This window comes from Meles meles, chromosome 20 (assembly GCF_922984935.1).
Source record: "Meles meles chromosome 20, mMelMel3.1 paternal haplotype, whole genome shotgun sequence".
Taxonomy (NCBI): domain Eukaryota; kingdom Metazoa; phylum Chordata; class Mammalia; order Carnivora; family Mustelidae; genus Meles; species Meles meles.
In genome coordinates this window covers 23,464,665-23,482,593 of record NC_060085.1, presented here as the reverse complement: position 1 = coordinate 23,482,593, position 17,929 = coordinate 23,464,665, and the positions used below count along the sequence as shown (strand labels likewise).

Sequence of the window (17,929 nt, the reverse complement as noted above, 5' to 3'; positions counted from 1 at the left end):
GGAGTGCATGAAAAATCTTGTGAGGATCGTGATTTCCTCTGCTCAGAAAGAACTTCTACTAAACCCATCCTATGCTTATACCCAGAACACGCGGGTTTCCCCAGGGCAAAGCCTCACTGGCCGGCCGGAAGGTGCTGTCAGGGAAAAGGACAGCTCTGCTCTCCTGCTCTCCGCTCCACTGCCCTTTCTCAGCCTTTCCGGGAAAGACTTTCTTCTCTCCGTGAATGCTGATACCGCCTCCTACAACAGTGGACCCTGGAGCTCCTGAGCCAGTCCCTCCCTTCACCAGGGTCCCCCTCAGCAAGGACCTTTCCACTCTAACAGGTCTGGCCAGGAGGCAGTGGTGGGAGGCTGCCCTGGGAGGATGGTGTATCCCCACATGGAGATTCCCCATCATGGTGTCCGACTCCTTCCCTCCAAACTCCGGATCCCAACACTGCAGTTAGTCCACTGCATTTGCAAGGTAGGCCTGTGACTTGGGGATGACCAGGAGGGGACGTTCAAGACACTCCATTCCCCAGTTCCTTCCCACTCACAATTTTGTTATCCCTCTGCGTGTCCCCAGGCTTTTTATTTTCCTATTACTTACAAAATAACAAAGAAAAATTATTATAGAAAACTTTGCAATTGCAAAGGCTTCTGTAGGATACACAATTCAAAACCACGTTTGTTTGTTTTTTTTTTTTTTTTGCTGTGCACCAGCTCTGTGCAATTGGCACTTACTGGAGACAGCTTTCAAAGAAAATATGTTTGCGGTTCAAAGATAAGCAGGTTTTTAGTAAACTGTCAAAAGGACTTTTTTTTCATCTCCTTCACTGCCAATGGAAAAACCCAAAAAGAAGGAGTATGTAAGAGGAGGAAAGCATTCTCTCCAAGTTATGCTACACATGTAGACCTAGTTTTCTGGAAATTCATCAATGGATAGGATAATTGGGGCCAGCGTCTGCCCCCACCACTCCAGCCTTACCTCTCATTGGGTTGAATGAGGGCAAAACACCAAAGTAATCATATGTTATAATTAAGACACAGGGTTTTTTTTTTCCAATTGTTATCACTATAATTATCCATCTCATATGAGCTTTACATAAAAAAACCTATGTTAATTCAAAGCACAGAATAAAAAACCAAAGATGCCCTTTAACAAGGCCTCTGTTCAATTATAACTATAAATTGCCCAAATGGAGAGCTATCAGAGGGTAAAGAACAAAACCAAGAGAAGACCCATCTTGGAACCCTCAGGCCACCTGTGGAGAGGGATAAGACAGAGAGAAGGCTGAACTGACCCTTGTGCCAACAATAAAGTTTTCTGGCCAGCAAAGAGGACCGTTTGTTCCGGTTTCCATGCAGGGTGCTGTATGGTGGGCTGTTCACGTGGACTACCCTTCCAAGGCTGGATTCTGCTTGTTGCCCCCATATAGTATTTATTCAGAATAAGCTAACACTGTGTTAGAGGATCTTACAAAGGGGACTGCTGATATCAAGGCCAGAAACCCATGAGGAAAAACATGAACCTCTAAAGAGACTGTAAGACATTTAAATGAAAAATAAAATCCTGCCCATCAAGAAGGCATGACTTTCTTCCCATAACTCTTGATGATTCTACCAATGAGAAGCAAATCCTCCACTTTCAAAGCACTGATGCAGACTCCAATGTAAATGGAAAGAGGCAGACCCATCATTGCTTTTCTGCTTTGGGGACAGGGGTCTAAGACTCGAAGCTAAAGAGTTCAGGAAATTTTACAAAAGCACCGTTTTGTTTTGTTTGTTTGTTTCTGTACGGAAACAGACTCCCAGCTCCCTCAGAACTAATAGCACAAGGACAACCTCCACATTGGCTCCCTGTGAACAGATGGTAGTCTGAAATTTTTTTGATAAAAACAATCCACTGGCAGGGGTTGTCAAGAGGTCAGTGGAACCCAGATTAACAACTGATCAGCTCTAATGGACTGGTGTAGCAATAAAGCCAGAGCCCATGCGCAGACCTGCTATCCCAGTGACAGCAATGGGGCTGACATCCAAGCTGTTAAGACTTGCATTTTATAGCACTGAAGCTTCGCAGCTTCAAAACCTTCATCGAAGACGACATGCATGCTTCCCTGCACATTCATTTTCTCAAAGCCTTCTCTTTCACAGGTTCTCACAAAAACACACATGGTTTGCTATGACTCAAAGAAGACTTCACCAAGGCCTGAGGTCCAGGTAGTAAATGACACTCTGTCATATTGACAGATGATTTCAACCTCTACTGTCATTCAGACCACAGCTATAGCCCCTGATATAAACTGGGCTCCCCTTCTTTGTGCCCAAGAGAACAAAAACTGCAATTCATTTTCTCAGTCTCTCTCTCTGTCTGTCTCTCTCTCCTTTGGAGAGAGATGCTAATGCTGTATTTATGCCTATAACACCACATTTGACAAGGGAATCAGCTGCGCTACACCAGAATTCCACTGAAAGCTTCAATAATAGGATGTCAGAGCACTCTTGAAAGCAACACTCACTTCTCAGGGACAAAAAAGAATGGTTCTAGGTTAGTTGAGTTAAACCACAGAACATCTGTCCTCTGTTGAAGAGTAAATAATCCCCTCAGGTGATTACATCATTACCTCCCTTGCCCATTCATGTTTTGTAGACAACTGATCTCAGAATAAAATTGATTATATGAGCCATAAACACCACCAGATTTTTCCAATAATCTTTTTCACTCTCCTATAAACTCACTGCTTCCTGTTGGACCAATGGATGCAAATGTTTGGTCCAGAAAAATCCAAGAACAAGGACAGTCTCTTCCATACTACAATACAAGGAAACCAGGAAATTCAACATTAACACATCATTATTATCTAAAGCAGAGTCCATTTTCAAAATCTTAGCTTCTGGTTCTGGATCCATCACATTTCATTGTTCCACATCTCTTGCATCCTATAGTCTAGAACAGGTCCTCAATGTTTCTTTCTCTTTCTTGACCTTGGAAGGTTTGAAGAGGAATCCAGCCAGTTACTCTATAGAAAATTCCTCAATCCAGATTTGTCTGACTTTTTTAAAGAGTTTATTTATTTATTTAACAGACAGAGATCACAAGTAGGCAGAGAGCCAGGCAGAGAGAAGGAGAAGGAGACTCCCCGATGAGCAGAGAGCCCGATGCGGGACTTGATCCCAGGACCCTGAGATCATGACCTGAGCCGAAGGCTGAGGCTTAACCCACTGAGCCACCCAGGTGCCCCTTGTCTGATGTTTTATCATGATTAAATTCAGGCTACACATTCTGGGCAAGAATTCTACATCAGGATGCTGTCCTAAAGCTCAACACACATCCGGAGGCATTTGATGTCACTTTGTCTCGTCACCGGTGACACTAACTTTGATTACCTTTTTAAAGTGGCATCTGCCAGGTTTCTCCCATGGGAAAGTTGCTATATTCCCCCTTTGTAATTAATAAGTAACTTGTGGGCAGATACTTTGAAACTATCAATGTTCTGTTCTTCAACAAATTCTTTCCTACTAGTTTTGGAACCACTGAAGATTCTTGCCTGAATTATTACCCTGATCTTCTATCTTCACCGTCCTCCGGTATTTATTAATTGACATTCTACTGTAAGAGCTTTCCCTATTCTTTGTCATTTTTTAAAAAATAGGCTCCATGCCCAGCTTGGAGCCCAATGTGGAGCTTGAATTCCAACCCTGAGATCAAGACCTGACCTGAGAGATCGAGAGTTGGACACTTAACGGACTGAGCCAACCAGGAGCCCTGAGCTTTTTCTTCTTATTTATGTATATACTTATTTATCATCTATGTCTATTTATTTGTATCTTATTTGAGTGGACCCTTAGAACTAGAGGGATTCTTATTTTACTCAACATTATAATCTCATTTGAGTTGATCTGAGTTGGGTTTTGAAAAGTTTGGGTCTGAGTTTGGGTTTTGGAAAGATAGAAGACAACACAAAATATCAACTTACAACCAGAATATTCCCCGAGGAGAAGGAGAAGGTTTCTCTTGGCAACACATTCAAGAGGTCCTTACAACCCTCATAGTCACAAAGTTGCTTCCTGATGCTTCCATTCGATCTCTCTGTCCCACTCTAAGAACTCCAAACCCTCTGAAAAGGAGGCACACTCAAAATAAGGCCAGTACAGGATGCCTGGATCTTCCTACAGCCACCATGTAGGTGTGGCTGGAGGCAGCAAGGTGCTTCTTCAGCTGACTCCTCTGCCCCTTCTCTTGTGGTTTTGCTCAAAGAGCTGGGCTGGCCTCCCTGCCCCTCTCCTGATGTTACCAATAATCCCTGGCACTTCTCCACCCACCTCATCCCCAGAACCTCTTGTGCTTGGCTATAGTCCTGGCTCTATTTGGTTCATATGTTGGTATTTATGCCTGAAAAGGACCACCAAATGGTGGGTTTGACGGTTTCTCTGCCCTCTCCAGAGCCATTCTTTATCCTTTGGCACGTAGCTCAATTTCAGAAGACTGAACTACATCAACCCCACCAGTAGTTGGCTTCAGCCAATGGTGGGTACCAGCAAGATATCAGAAGGCTAGATACCATTATCAGGATTTTATCCCCCTCAATTCCATCTTTCTAGCTCACCAGGATTGGCTGCACATCGCTATCAAATACCCTTTCCATATATAGCAACTCTACCTTGGTTCTGGAAACCACTCCTTCCTCTTGCTCCTCAGGCCAGGAGTGTGACTTGCCCTGGGATAATACCATCACTTGTTGGTTTCTTGATTTCTCTAAGCATGCCTTTGTAAATACTCCTGTTATTAAACTTTTTGGGTGTGCATTCTTTTACCCATAAGGCAAAAAATATAGATGGGGAGGGATGAGAAGAGGTGTGTCCATGGAATGAAGACACCAAAGGCTATTTTTGTAACACCACCTTCTTTGTGCTTGCATATTTATGTCTGCCTTTATCATTTCCAATAAGTGAAAACGCAGCAAAATAAACACTACTTCCTAACTGTGACCACATGCCACTAGAAGAGATACATTCTAGCAAAGCACAGACTTAAAGATTAAGATGCACTCCTTCTGTTTACCTAGCAGTGAGGAAACACCACAGAACTCAAAATGAGAATACAGGTAAGATTTCCTTCAAGAGGAAGAGGGACTCAAAGGAACCTCCAAGTATTATTCGATTCACTTGTTACCTTTTAAAATGTTTTCTATGCACATGGCAACATCAAAATGCTTCTCAGCCCAACACAGGTATGCCATAGTCGGATAAAAGATCTACTGCAGAAGTTTATTAAGTAGATGTTCTAATGCCATGTCAGTGAATGCTTTAATTTTTAGATACAATTAACAGTCAATGCAAAATTACATCCATCACAATTTTGCTTTCAGTCAGGGAAGTGGGATTTACACATATTCTGCTGTTGATCTTATCAATGTGCCATTAGGAGCTCTGATGCTCATTTTTAGTTGACTGGTTACATCCTCCAGAACTGGGGAGGAGTTCATCCAGATCTGGTTCTAAGCTTGTGCAGGAGTGGGTGTCACTACCCACTCTAATTGTCATGGTGGAAAGCAGCTGGGGATCACCACCCCGCCCCATCAAGAAATAGGCACATTTATTCCAACTCTGTACCACCCTCCTGAAAGCCTTTCCCTCCCAAGCACTGTAAGCAGGTGTTTCCGGCACACCTCATGTTTCTTGTTCGGCAGCCAACACACGAAAAATTTAACTCAACTAGAATCGGTTACCTGCAAGTCGGCATCAAATTCATGTTTCAGGTGTGCCTCTTCAGCAGCCTCCACAAGACGCTGGAAAGATAGAAGACAACACGAAAGATCAGAAATGTGGCCCGGACCCCCTGCCAACAATGTGAAAAGATGGATTATTTCTCCATTGCCCCAAGATGACAGACTGTGTCATGGCAAGCGCACTGCGACCTGGAGCCTTTGTGTCCATGACACTGAAAAGAGCAACATCAGTGTCCAAATCTGGTTTTTTTGCCTTCATCATTCAGCCAGCGTTTTTCCAGCATGGGATGTGTGTATACATGCACACAAATTCTGCATCCATTTTCATAGCTATTTGTAACAATTGAAAGACACTGGCCCTCGAGGCCCAATGTGTGGATGCTGAAATCAACCTAGAAGAGTGTCTTCCTTAGTACAGAAGGCTCTCAGTCAGGATTCATTAAATTGAGCCCAACACCGAGTGGGTTAACTTTCTCCCCTTTGGTTGGAGAAATGCTGCTTATTTGAATTCCCTCAATCATTCAAAGCCGTTCTTTCTGCATCCAGTTCTAGGATGTAATTATCAGCCAACAATTATTTGAATTTATGGCACCTCAATGCCATTTGACAATCTGCATTCCAATAAGAAAATCACTGAAATTAAATCAATAAGCAGTACCCATAAATACACAACTCTTGTTATTCTTTTTAGCCAAATAAATTCAACCAATCCATATTCTTATAAAAGCAATTTCATAAAACTCCATTTAAAGGCCATTAGTCACCTATCGAAATCATTTTTACTTTGATTTGAATTTGCCAACATTAAGTTGAAAACATAGGCTAGGGAATACAGAAGAAAACTCATTTAATAGTTTTACTATTAAATAATAGTAATAAATTTTCTATAGTAAAACTATAAATAATAGTTTACTGAAATTTCATCGAACTAAAAGCAAAACCTTCAGATCCAGGTAAAAATTCAGCCATTTCTATTTTTCTCCTGGTTACTCTTGTAGCCTAGGCGATCTTTAACTTGCTTTTAGTTGACATAATACAGACCTGAGTTTAATCTAAGTCCAGGTTTGAAACATGATGACATGGGTATTCAACATCTCTAAATGATTACAAATCAACAGACAAATGTTCCATGAATAATTACTAAATTGGAGATGGAAATGAATAGGCTGGAGTATATGTGGGTAACATTAATACACCAATACAGACCATTAAATTTTCTCTCTCCATAGAACATACAGAGAAAGAGAGAGGCCAGCCAGGACAGTGCTGCCCACAGACAGGAATCGGGGAGGGGTAGTCAATCTGGCTTCCCACACTTCCTTCAGATGGTCTGGAAGAGATTTTCCCTTCTCTGGTCAATCAAAGAACAGACCCCAGGAGAACATTACAGAGTCAGAGCCAGAAGACCCAGTTCTAATTCTAGCCTAGATGCAACCCACTACATCTTAGGCAAGCCCCTTCCCCTCTCAGGCCTCGGTTTCTTCATCTGAAACCCCTGAAACAGTGTCCCTAGAGTAGTGCTTCTCCGAGGGCTGTCCCCTTCCAGAAGCAGCAGTTTCATCTGTGAACATGTTGCAAATGAGTGTTCTCAAGCCCCATCACATCTTACAGAATCAGAAGCCCTTGGGGTGGGCCCAGCAATCTGCTTTAAGAAGCCCTCCAGGGAATTCAGAAGCCACTAAACTTGGAGAACCGGTGGCAAAAAATAGCAGCATTCATCCTAGAGCTGAACTCATCCCTGCTGCCTTGATTAATGATATCCCCCAGCCCCCCAAGGTTTCTCAACTTTCATTTGTCTTTTTAAAATCTGTGTATATAAGTATTTTCACTAGAAGACATTAAATGCTTTCTAGAAGAGAAGCATACAATGGAGAGGATGAGAAACAGGGGAAAGGAAAAATAAGGAGACACACTCTATGTAGATTGGATCCGCTGGCTCCAAGCTTTCATTGGGTCACAGTCTTCCTAGAGTCATCCTCAACAATGAAGTTTTCAGCCTCCTGGGATCACATGAAATAATCTGCAAATGGATCCAGGTGGGCCTTGACAGATGAGTGACTGACAGTGGTACAAGGAACCTACGTATTTGTGAGAGCTTATTCTCTTCATCTTTGTAACAGATTTGATGTATATGTCATGAAATCCATTACATACTGAGGTTTACAGAATGGTTATAAATATTATACATGTCTGGACACTTACATTATCAAAAAAAGTCATGTCATATATATTTAAAAGCCATATATATTTTATATATTTACCTAAACACACAGAGGTTGCTGTTTCATGGTGTCTAAGTACTCTGAGAACCCAGAGAAGAAATGGGGATGACATGTACAAATGATCGAAAGATAAGAACAGGATAAAATTTCATGATGACCAAGACAGATAGTATTGGAAGAAGTGAACAGTTGGAAAGAAAGGAAACAATGAAGCAGTATAACACCAAGAAATAAAAGAACAAGATGGAAATAATAGGTAGTTGAAATTATCATGAAATAGCACAGCACGAAATGTATCTCATGTATCTAGAAAAATGCATTTCATTTGCCTTTGTGTGTATATATGTATATGCATATCATATACACCATACAAAATTCATATATAACATAACATGAAATGTATTTCAACCACTGTAATACACGTCATGGTGTTAGGAGTTAGTTGGACGGTTAGGTGGTTAGGTAGTCAGGGCCAGCATCCCTGACAAGAAAATATGGGATCACGACAGCTAAGAGAAAACAGCACTGACATCCTGTTCTGCAGCTTAGACAGGACAACACTGACATTCGGCTTTGCAGCCTTTGCAGAAATAACTTCTACAAAACCTCCTAAAATAAGACAATTAACTACAAAAGCATTTGTCAATATCGATGCAAGGGGCAGTGAAGACCTAAGCCCTCAGATGTCAGCCAAAAAAGACCATCAGCGTGTGGACATGAACCTAATAGGTAGACAGATACGTGACCAAAGCCCTGATCAGCACAACTCAGCACACCCTGATTGCTTAAGAAAGTTCTGCAGAAGAGCTGGTAAAAACCCCTAAACTTAGAAACTCTGATGCAACCCACTCAGGTCTCCCCCCCTTTCCGGGACCTTTATGCTCCTGCTCAATAAACCCACTCAGGTCTCCCTCCTTCGTACTCTTTTGTCCTCTTGCTCAATAAACTTTGCTTTGCTGCCTACCACTCTTCATCTGGTCTATGTCTTCATTCTTCAAAGCAGTGTGACCAAGAACCTGGGCACCAAGGGGACACAAATCCTGTAACAACGGGGTACAAGAAGGTAATATATTAGAAACAATTCAATACCATTGCACTAACTACTAAGATCAGCCAGAGCCCTATTTTCTGTGTGGAGCAGTGAGTACCCTGCTAGCCAGCTAGCCAGCTTTTATGTTCATTCTCAAGTTAAATTTGCCACATGCTTTTCTTTATTTTAACTTGATTTAATTCATATGGTTTTTGTTGTTGTTGTTGTTTCCATGAAGATATTTTCCCATCAAGCTTACTACAAAGCCTTAAGAAATAAGATTCAAAAAGATGGTCCACTGGCAGCAGTACGTAATAGTTATCTCATGTAAAGGAAGGAAGGACTCTGGAATAGGGCTCTTTGAAAGGATTGACACTTGCTGCGGTGGACTACAGGGCTATCCCAATCTGCCCTGCGATGCTACCAGAAGATAGGCCTACATTTTACGGGAAAATTCAGGGGCAAATCCCCCAAAACAAGTGCATCTCTCGTGCACAACAGTAATGACAAACAGCACATCACATCAAGATCTGTGCCCCTCTGGGAAAGAATGAAGGACAGATGCTCTTCTGAAATAGTCTTAAAAAGATACACGAGTAAAAAGAAATGTTTTTTTTTTTAAAGATTTTATTTATTCATTTGACAGACAGAGATCACAAGCAGGCAGAGAGGCAGCCAGAGAGAGAGGAGGAAGCAAGCTTCCTGCTGAGCAGAGAGCCCGATGCGGGGCTTGATCCCAGGACCCTGGGATCATGACCTGAACCGAAGGCAGAGGCTTTAACCCACTGAGCCACCCAGGCACCCCAAAAGAAATGTTATTTAAGAAGGATATCATGTGCCATCAATTTACCTAAAACGGAGTCCTGAGGACAGAAATTCCTACTTTGATAAAATGAAAATAAATTGAATCACCATTTAAAAGTCAAGATCACTCAACTTCCACCTCTGACGTTTGCCAGTAGAAAAGAACAGCCTCTCATCTATCCTTCCTGAGCAAATACCCTTATCATCTAAGTCAAATTAAGTATGTTTTAAAAATAAGTTTGATTACCACTTGCAGGTAAGGAAAATCAATTAAAATTTGCTAATATTTTAGTTATAAGGAACCACTGAGCCCGAGGAAAACTGTTCCTCGATTATACCTATTGGAAAGGCAGTGTGCTTTTAATAATAATAAGTTAATTTTCTTTTGTATGAATTCCCCTTTCGGATCTGCAGATGGGATTATAGAATTGTGAATGCGGTTTTTAATTAAAACTGAACACTGGAAATAAAAATGGTTTGGAAGACTAGCATTCAAAACTGAGCTCCGAGGCAAGGAAACAGCAGTGTTGTCCACAGATCCTCCCCACTCTGATGCCAGAGCTATCTGTCACTCAACAAAAATGATAACAGTGTACTAGAATATACATCCTGGCTTTGGAACAAAGCATCTATGAGTCAAAAACTTGCAGTTCATGAATTGATGTATGTTTCAGCGACTTTTAATATTTCCAAATAACTCTTCCCTTTTAGTGAAATAAACACAAACAAAACTATCTTTATAAATAAGAAATGCTAGAGGCCATGGACCATGGATACTATTTATAGCCATGGTGAAGGCAAAACTGCCAAGGGGAAGAGTGGGATATTAAAGCATTTCATTTAAGATCACATCTTATTTCTTGTTACAATGACCCCACGTATAATCAGTACGATGCTACAGAATGCAGTCTCCTGTCTCCTCCCCCCAAAACACTTAAATCAAGACTACAGCTAAAGACATCATAGAGGTCAAGCTTTCCATCATAGCTCAGGAGGGGGAAAATGGGACACCAAGTCACAGTATAAATTAGATCAGAAAAAGAAAACGATTTGTTTGTTCTACTTGTATTTTATTTTATTTTATTATTATTATTATTTCTTTATTCCTGATCATGTCGGCTTAACGGGAGAAAAGAAAGAACGGTGTAGTGGGGCGGGGGGAGGGTAACAGAAAATGTGATATGCAACAAAATAACCTACTACTAGACTCCTACTAATTCTATCAGAATGAACAAATTATGTATAAGTGAAAAAAGTTTCTTAATAAGAAAGGGGGAAAGGTGGGAGAGGGAGCAATTACAGACAAAAATCCTTAAAGCAAAACAGAAATATAAAAACCATATGGAGCAGGAAAGAAAAACGTTATTTTTATTTCTCATATTAAAACTAAAAAGCTTTGGCTTGTAATTGCTGTTATAATGGGATATTGGAATTTAACAAAGATTTCAAAGTACTTAATACATTTCGTGGTTTTCATTTAACGTTTTGCAACAACACATTTAATAATCAGGTCAGCATTTTTATTGCCATTTTTTTCTGGAATGAATACATAATTCTTTATCCAAAAAAAAGGGGTTAAGCTCAACTGAGGTGATTCTAAGGAAAATCTATAACCATTCACATGGCTTTGGGCTGCACCAATGGTTCACTTGGAGCTAATGATTGAATTGTCAAAAATATCAGAGTTAGAGATCACGTGAGTCTTTTTTCAAATCTAGCAAGCACTCAACAGTGTAGAAAAACAACCGAATAGATCAATGAAGAGTGATAATTGAGGTCACAGCCATACCCAGTGTGGCATGGTTCGTCTTTTCCTTACACTAAATTCACCAGCCTTTGCTTAAAGGGCTACAGTTTGATGGAGGAAGAGTTACACCTTCTGCCCAGCAGTGTGTGCCTGGGTGAATGCTCTCCTAGCACCCTATTATGTGGCAGGGTGAGAACATGTTGACCGTCTACAGGAGTGAGGACCAAGGAGAACCCTGATCCTCTCTGCATCACAGATTTCAAACTCAATTGATCCCAGAAATAAAACGAAAAATCTCTATCCTCATTAAAATGCTGTCAGCACATGAAAAGATGTCTCTGGGAATCTGGACAAAATGAGACTGATTTGTTCCCAGGGCTAATTTCAAACATTCCTTTCTTATATGAAGGGTCAGAAACCAACAGTTTGTGAACCATTAAGTGGGGGGCGGGGGGGGTGGACAGGAAGAGGAGGATGTTCAAATTTACATTTCCATTCCTTCTGCGTCTATATCCCTTCCCTTTTGTTCTCAAGAGGTTATTTTTACTACTCTAACCCTGTAGATTCATCTTTGCTGCTTTTGTAGCTGGAACACTCAGATCACTATTTCCCAAAGCGTGGGACTTGTACCACCGAGGAGCCATCAGGCAACATGAAGCTTTGCAGAAGGGTGAGAGTCACACACAAGGGAAAGAGTGATTTCATCATAAAGGGGCAAGTGACAAAGAACGCTGGCAGTAGGCTAAGGAGGCTTCCCAAAAGGAAGTGACATCAAAGTTGTGCTCCTAAGGAGAACAGGAGGCTCTTGCAGAACAAGGAAAGGTGTTGAGCCAGTGTTCCAGCCCATGGGCACATTGCAAACAAACTTCTGGAGGCAAGGAAATGTTCCAGAAACAACCAGATCTCAGAGACCTAGACAGAGGGCCACATCAACCAAGCACCAGCAGGCAAGAAGCCAGGGCAAAAGTCAAGAACCTGGAAAGATGGACGCAATTAAACAGGGAACTCTTTTCCATCCCACTGTGGAACCCTGAAATCCAGAGTCGTATCTGAGAGCTTCCTAATATTCAGTAATCCTTATTGATAGAAATGTTTTTACTTTTCAGTTCCGAAAGAAATGACACATATAAGTCACCAACTATCAAGATGATCATTTCTTTAGAGAAAAACAGCTTTTAAGGAGCCTTCATTATTTCTTTGTTCCTGTAGAAGAAATAAGCTTTGTTGCACACCAATGAACATTTTGTGTAAAATGACCTTCTGCCTGAAAGCTGCAAAGATTGCTTCTGCTTTCAAAAAGGCAAACATTTCAAAGTGGATTATAAAAGCTAATCTATAAAGTTTCCAGGGAAAGCAGGTAATGGAACAAAAGAGCAAACACATCCAGCCTGTACCTGGGGCTCTCTTCCCTTCCTCCGCTCCTCCCCCTTCCCCCCCCCCCCCCTTCAGGTTACCGAAGCCCACATCAGACTTTTACAAGACAAAATAAGCCTAGAGCTTACATCACAAGACAGGATCACAATGAATAACAAACTATCTTTGTTTCCACGAGAGATAGCTGTTACCAGTTTGAGGCTGATTAAATTAGTGCCTGTTATCAACATGAATGGTCAATTTCCAAACCAAAGCCACCTCATTCTACAGCTAGGGCTACATTTGCCCAAGTGCAACTGGTGCAAAGCTACTGCAGATAGAAAGAGCCAAACTTTGCTCCAGGGGTTGCCTGAGGGCCATGGCAGCTGGGGGGAGTGAGGAAGAGAAGACAAGTACTTTTTCCAAATGATTCCGCTGTGGATGGCATGGGCTCCCGCTCATGTAGCCCTCCTGGGAATGGCTTCGTTGAATAACAAAATCAAGTCTACTGAACCATAAAGCTTAAAAAATCCTCTCAGGACTCTTCAGCTGGGGGGAGAATAACGGGGCGATTTCCTCCCTGGGCCATGGAACTGTCATTAACTTCTTGAAAGGACAGTCCAGGATGAACGGGACTATGTCAGCTTGAAGATAGACATTTGTTTTCCACGAAAGAAATCACCTATCAATGAAGGCTCTGACCGTGGTGAATAAAATTCTGTTCCAGCCCTTAATTACATCTTTTCCAGGACTTACTCAGAAGTGTGGACTGGAACCCCCACTGGCAGAACACAGAAGGTACCATCCAGCTAGCTAAGGAAGATGGGAACATCTACACAAGATAAGGCACAGCCAAGGTAACAAGGTCTTGGAGTCAGTGCGAAATCTGTCCTACAGAGTTTCTATTCCAAGTTGTCATCCACCTCTGTTCAACTTAGTTTTGTAAGTATTTGATAATTACCCATTAAGTAATCAGAATGGCACCAAGAACTGAGTGGGACACCAAGCAATAACTTAGTCCTGACCCCGCAGAAAGCTTTTGGTCCAGTAGAATGAAAATGGGTCCCAGAGCCTAAGAACAGGGTTTGAATCCAGATCCTCCTACTCACTAGCTGCTTGATCTGGGGAAAACTTCACTTCTCTAAGCCTCAGTTTTCTTATCTCAGTTTTCTTATCTGGGGCACCAAATCTGGGGCTCTCTACTTCAAGATGAGGATGTAGACACAAATTATTTCCTAAAGGACTCCGTACAGGTGCAAGAAATTATTATGATGGGGCAGGGGAAGAGACAAGATATTCAGGGATAATATGGCTTGATTATAACAAGGACAGCTCACAAAGCCTATGCCTCCCATGGTTGGCGCTCACATGGGGAGGAACTTGGAACAGCTCCCCAAGTTCACAGTTACAGGGAGGTTATACAAACGTTAATTCTGCTGCCAAGGAAAGGACTCCAAAATCTCATTGTTCACAAACACAAGGCTGTGTGTGCACCTGCTCCATGACTGGTTTTCAGAATCCACCAGTCTTTTCCAGCTTCAGCACCAAAATCTGTAATCAGTGAGACTGAAAATGGAACGAAGCCAGGTTCTTCAGCAAAAGGTTGGACTGATGTCCTCAGAATGGCACAAACACAGAAATTAAGCTATTTGCCAAAGCAGCCTCCTTTGACGGATGGTACCTGAGAGATTGAATAGGCCAGTGAGTGCGACAGGCAGCTCCCAAACCCTGTACCCCAACCGCAGCCAGAGGAAAATCCTCTCTCTCCTTCAAAGTGGAAGGACACAGAGCAATTTCTAAGTCCATTCAGACTCTACCTTCTCCAGATGGACTTCTATGTACATTTGATGCATGAAAACGCTATTCTAAATCTTTTTTCATTCTTTCTTTCTAACCATCCATCCAAGTGGTTAAAGGCAACTCCAGATGGGGGTCGGGAGGCAACATATTTTGGTCCGGGGAGCAGGATCTGGAGTCAGACAAGTCCTACCATCTACATGGCTGCCAGAAGGAGCTTCTAAGAATAATTCTAGGGGCGCCTGGGTGGCTCAGTGGGTTAAAGCCTCTGCCTTCGGCTCAGATCATGATCCCAGGTCCTGGGATTGAGTCCCGCATCGGGCTCTCTGCTCAGCGGGAGCCTGCTTCCTCCTCGCTCTCTGCCTGCCTCTCTGCCTACTTGTGATCTCTGTCTGTCAAATAAATGAATAAAATCTTTAAAAAAAAAAGAATAATTCTGATGGCATCTCTCCTCTGTTGAAACCCTCTGATGACCTCCCATCACTCATGACCATGACTCACAGGCTCTTCACGATTTGGTCCTGCATTCTCTGAGGCCCCTCCTGCCCGGGCCCTAGACTTCCAGCCATCTTTCTAACCCCAAACCACCACAGACTCATCTCTGCCTGTACCTTTCCTGTATTCTTGGCCAGTGACATTCTCCCAGGTCCTCGAATGTTTGCCCCCTCTTCCTTGTCATTCATGCTGCAGGTCCAACGATCCCTCCTCAGGGTCACCATCACCATCCCACCTCCCACAGAATGGTGACATGCTTTGGTCTTAAAACAGCACCAAGCACATGGCCAGTGCTCAAAATATAGCCATTGCACAAGTTAAAGACGATCTCTTATTTACTCTACTATGTGCCAGCCATGGTGTTTGGCTGGGAATATAAAATTTACAAGATGCATCTCCTTCCTTTGAGGACATTATAGTCTAGCAAAGGAGACAAAGGAATAGGCAACCACACTCCATGTGATAAAGGCTCCAACAGGAGGAAGCCCACTGAGGGATCAACTAGACTAGGTGTAAGGGGTACAAGGAGGTTTCTCATCTATGTTGAGACCTAAAGGATAAGAACCAGCCCAGACAACAGGAAGGTCCTTCGGGGACGAAGACACTGCATGTACAAAGACCCTAGAGCAAAAGAGAACATGACATTCAGGCAACCACAAGGAATTCAGTGCAGGGACACACGCAGAGGCAGAACTGCATGGAGGGAGGTAGCACAAAAGGATGCTGGAGAGTTTTAATACTATTGAAGTTATCCAGATTTTTAAAAACTTTCTCAGAGGGTGATCCAAGGCAATAAAGAGAAAGATGATACAAAAGGCACGTTAAAGCTATTTAGGAAAGAAATCTATAAGACTCAGAGGCCAACAGGACAGAGAGAATGAGATGGACGGAGTCATGGTAAGGCTGTGAACCACTACCTAGTACAACCAGGATACCAAGGAATGGTCAGAGAGGGATTTGGAGCTCAGGAGGAACATTCGGGGAAAGGAGGGTGGCAGGTGTTGCAAAAGCTCACAGTAACACCAAGGAATGTAAAGACGGAAAATCTGCTGGGTAAGGATAAGCACTGGACGACACCTGTAAGCGACCCCTTTTATGGCAGGGTCCAGAAGCCTGAAAACTACATGTTTGAGAATCCCTTACCTGCAGGGCTTCAGATTAGATCCTGGAGAGACCAGTGAGCCAAAGAGGGAGATGCCAACATTCTCCAACTGAAGCTACGGCCAGGTGTGTGGGCACTGGTACATGACACTTGTCTTTGGCTGGACTCATCCAGATGCCCTCCTGAGGACCACCCACAGAGTCTACAGAGGCTAAGGCTGGGGGTGGTTCTCCGGAGACCACGGCACTTCCTGACTCCACGCACCTGGACAGCAGCTTCCCCGACCTCACGCCCACGGTTCTTCCAACTATCAGGTGAGCTTTAAATTCCCTATATTAATCCTTGCCTACTTGAATACCTAAAAGTGTTTTGACTTTTCTGACCAAACCTGAATGAGCGAACTAGAGGAAGACTGTGTAAGAACTATTTCAGAGCAGAGGTTGGGGCAGGGGCCAACGTGCAGAGAGCAGAAAAGTGGGAAGGACAGGAGTTTAGTAGAATAAATCCAGAATCTTTGTATCAAAATACTAAGAAGGAAGGAAGGGAGGGAGGGAGGGAGGAGAGAAAAGAAGGAAAGAGGAAGGGAGGAGAGATTTGGGCATAGCACGAAGGGAATGCAGGGGGAAGGAAGGCTTTAGGACAAAAACATGCTTATTGCAAAAAAAGTAATAATAACTGTCCTGGGAAGCTCCCTGAAGACCCACTCAGCTCTGGGAGCTCTAGGATCCTTTCCAGGGACCAGCCATTTGGCCCAGGCCTCCAATTCAAAGGTCCTTAAACTTAAGACTTTCTAGTTTATCTCCTAAGGAGATTATGGGTCACAGAAAAACCACTGGCCGAGAGGGCAAAGGCTATTTCTTGCCATCGCCTTCCTGGACCACACAGCCTATGTATGGGACATGACAACTTTTTTTTTGCTGTATCCTTTATTTTCTTGGGAAGAGCTCAACTATACTGTATAGGTACTCTTTGTTAAAAAGCCATAATTTGTTCAATGTAAATATTTAAAATATACCACAACTTGAACTACGCTTTGTCATTTCTTCACTTCCTAACGTACTGGGCGCCTTGAGGGAAAAGAGAATCCAAATGGCCTGGGTCATCCTTGACTTTTGGAGGACCTTGGGAAACAGGGCCAAGCTGGCTTTTACTCCTCTCGGCTAAAGTAAACCACATGTACTTATGTGGAAAGCTTATTCCAAATGAAATCAAGAATGATATGAAAAATGAAACTAATCCCATGATCCTAGGCCCCAAACATTTTACACAAGCCCCTGCCTTCCATCAATGTCTTCAGGAGAGGCCCTCCTCCCACAGCACAGAAATACCTGATGCCAATATTCTGAACCTTGCCCAATACTTGCAAGAAGATGACAGCTCCAGCTCAAAATGTGGGGTGGCAGGGGACCCACCCTGTGGCTTGACACTGTGTGTGTGAGCATTTGAGTCCACGGGGAGCTGAACAACTAAGGGACTGGGTTCAGAACAGAGTATGTGTACCTTAAGCTCATTTTCTGTTATTTTTTCCCCTTCTAACTCTCCTTAGGTTCATTTGTGTTCAAGAAAGGACATTTTCACCCTCCAGAACCAAACTTCACATTTTTTAAATTTCTAAGGATGAGAGGCAAGCTTAAAAGATAAGCTGGCTCTCCCCCCTTTTTAATGCCCAGG

General features: G+C 42.7%; 1 protein-coding gene across 1 annotated transcript in view; it reads right to left on the bottom strand.

Moving 5' to 3' along the window:
- Positions 1 to 17,929, bottom strand: part of CACNA2D3 (calcium voltage-gated channel auxiliary subunit alpha2delta 3) — an 859,411-nt gene that overhangs the window by 601,603 nt on the left and 239,879 nt on the right. Inside the window, exon 4 of the mRNA XM_045989865.1 lies at positions 5,709 to 5,768. Within this exon, the coding sequence (XP_045845821.1) occupies positions 5,709 to 5,768 (60 nt within the window). The remainder of the gene's footprint in view (positions 1 to 5,708; positions 5,769 to 17,929) is intronic.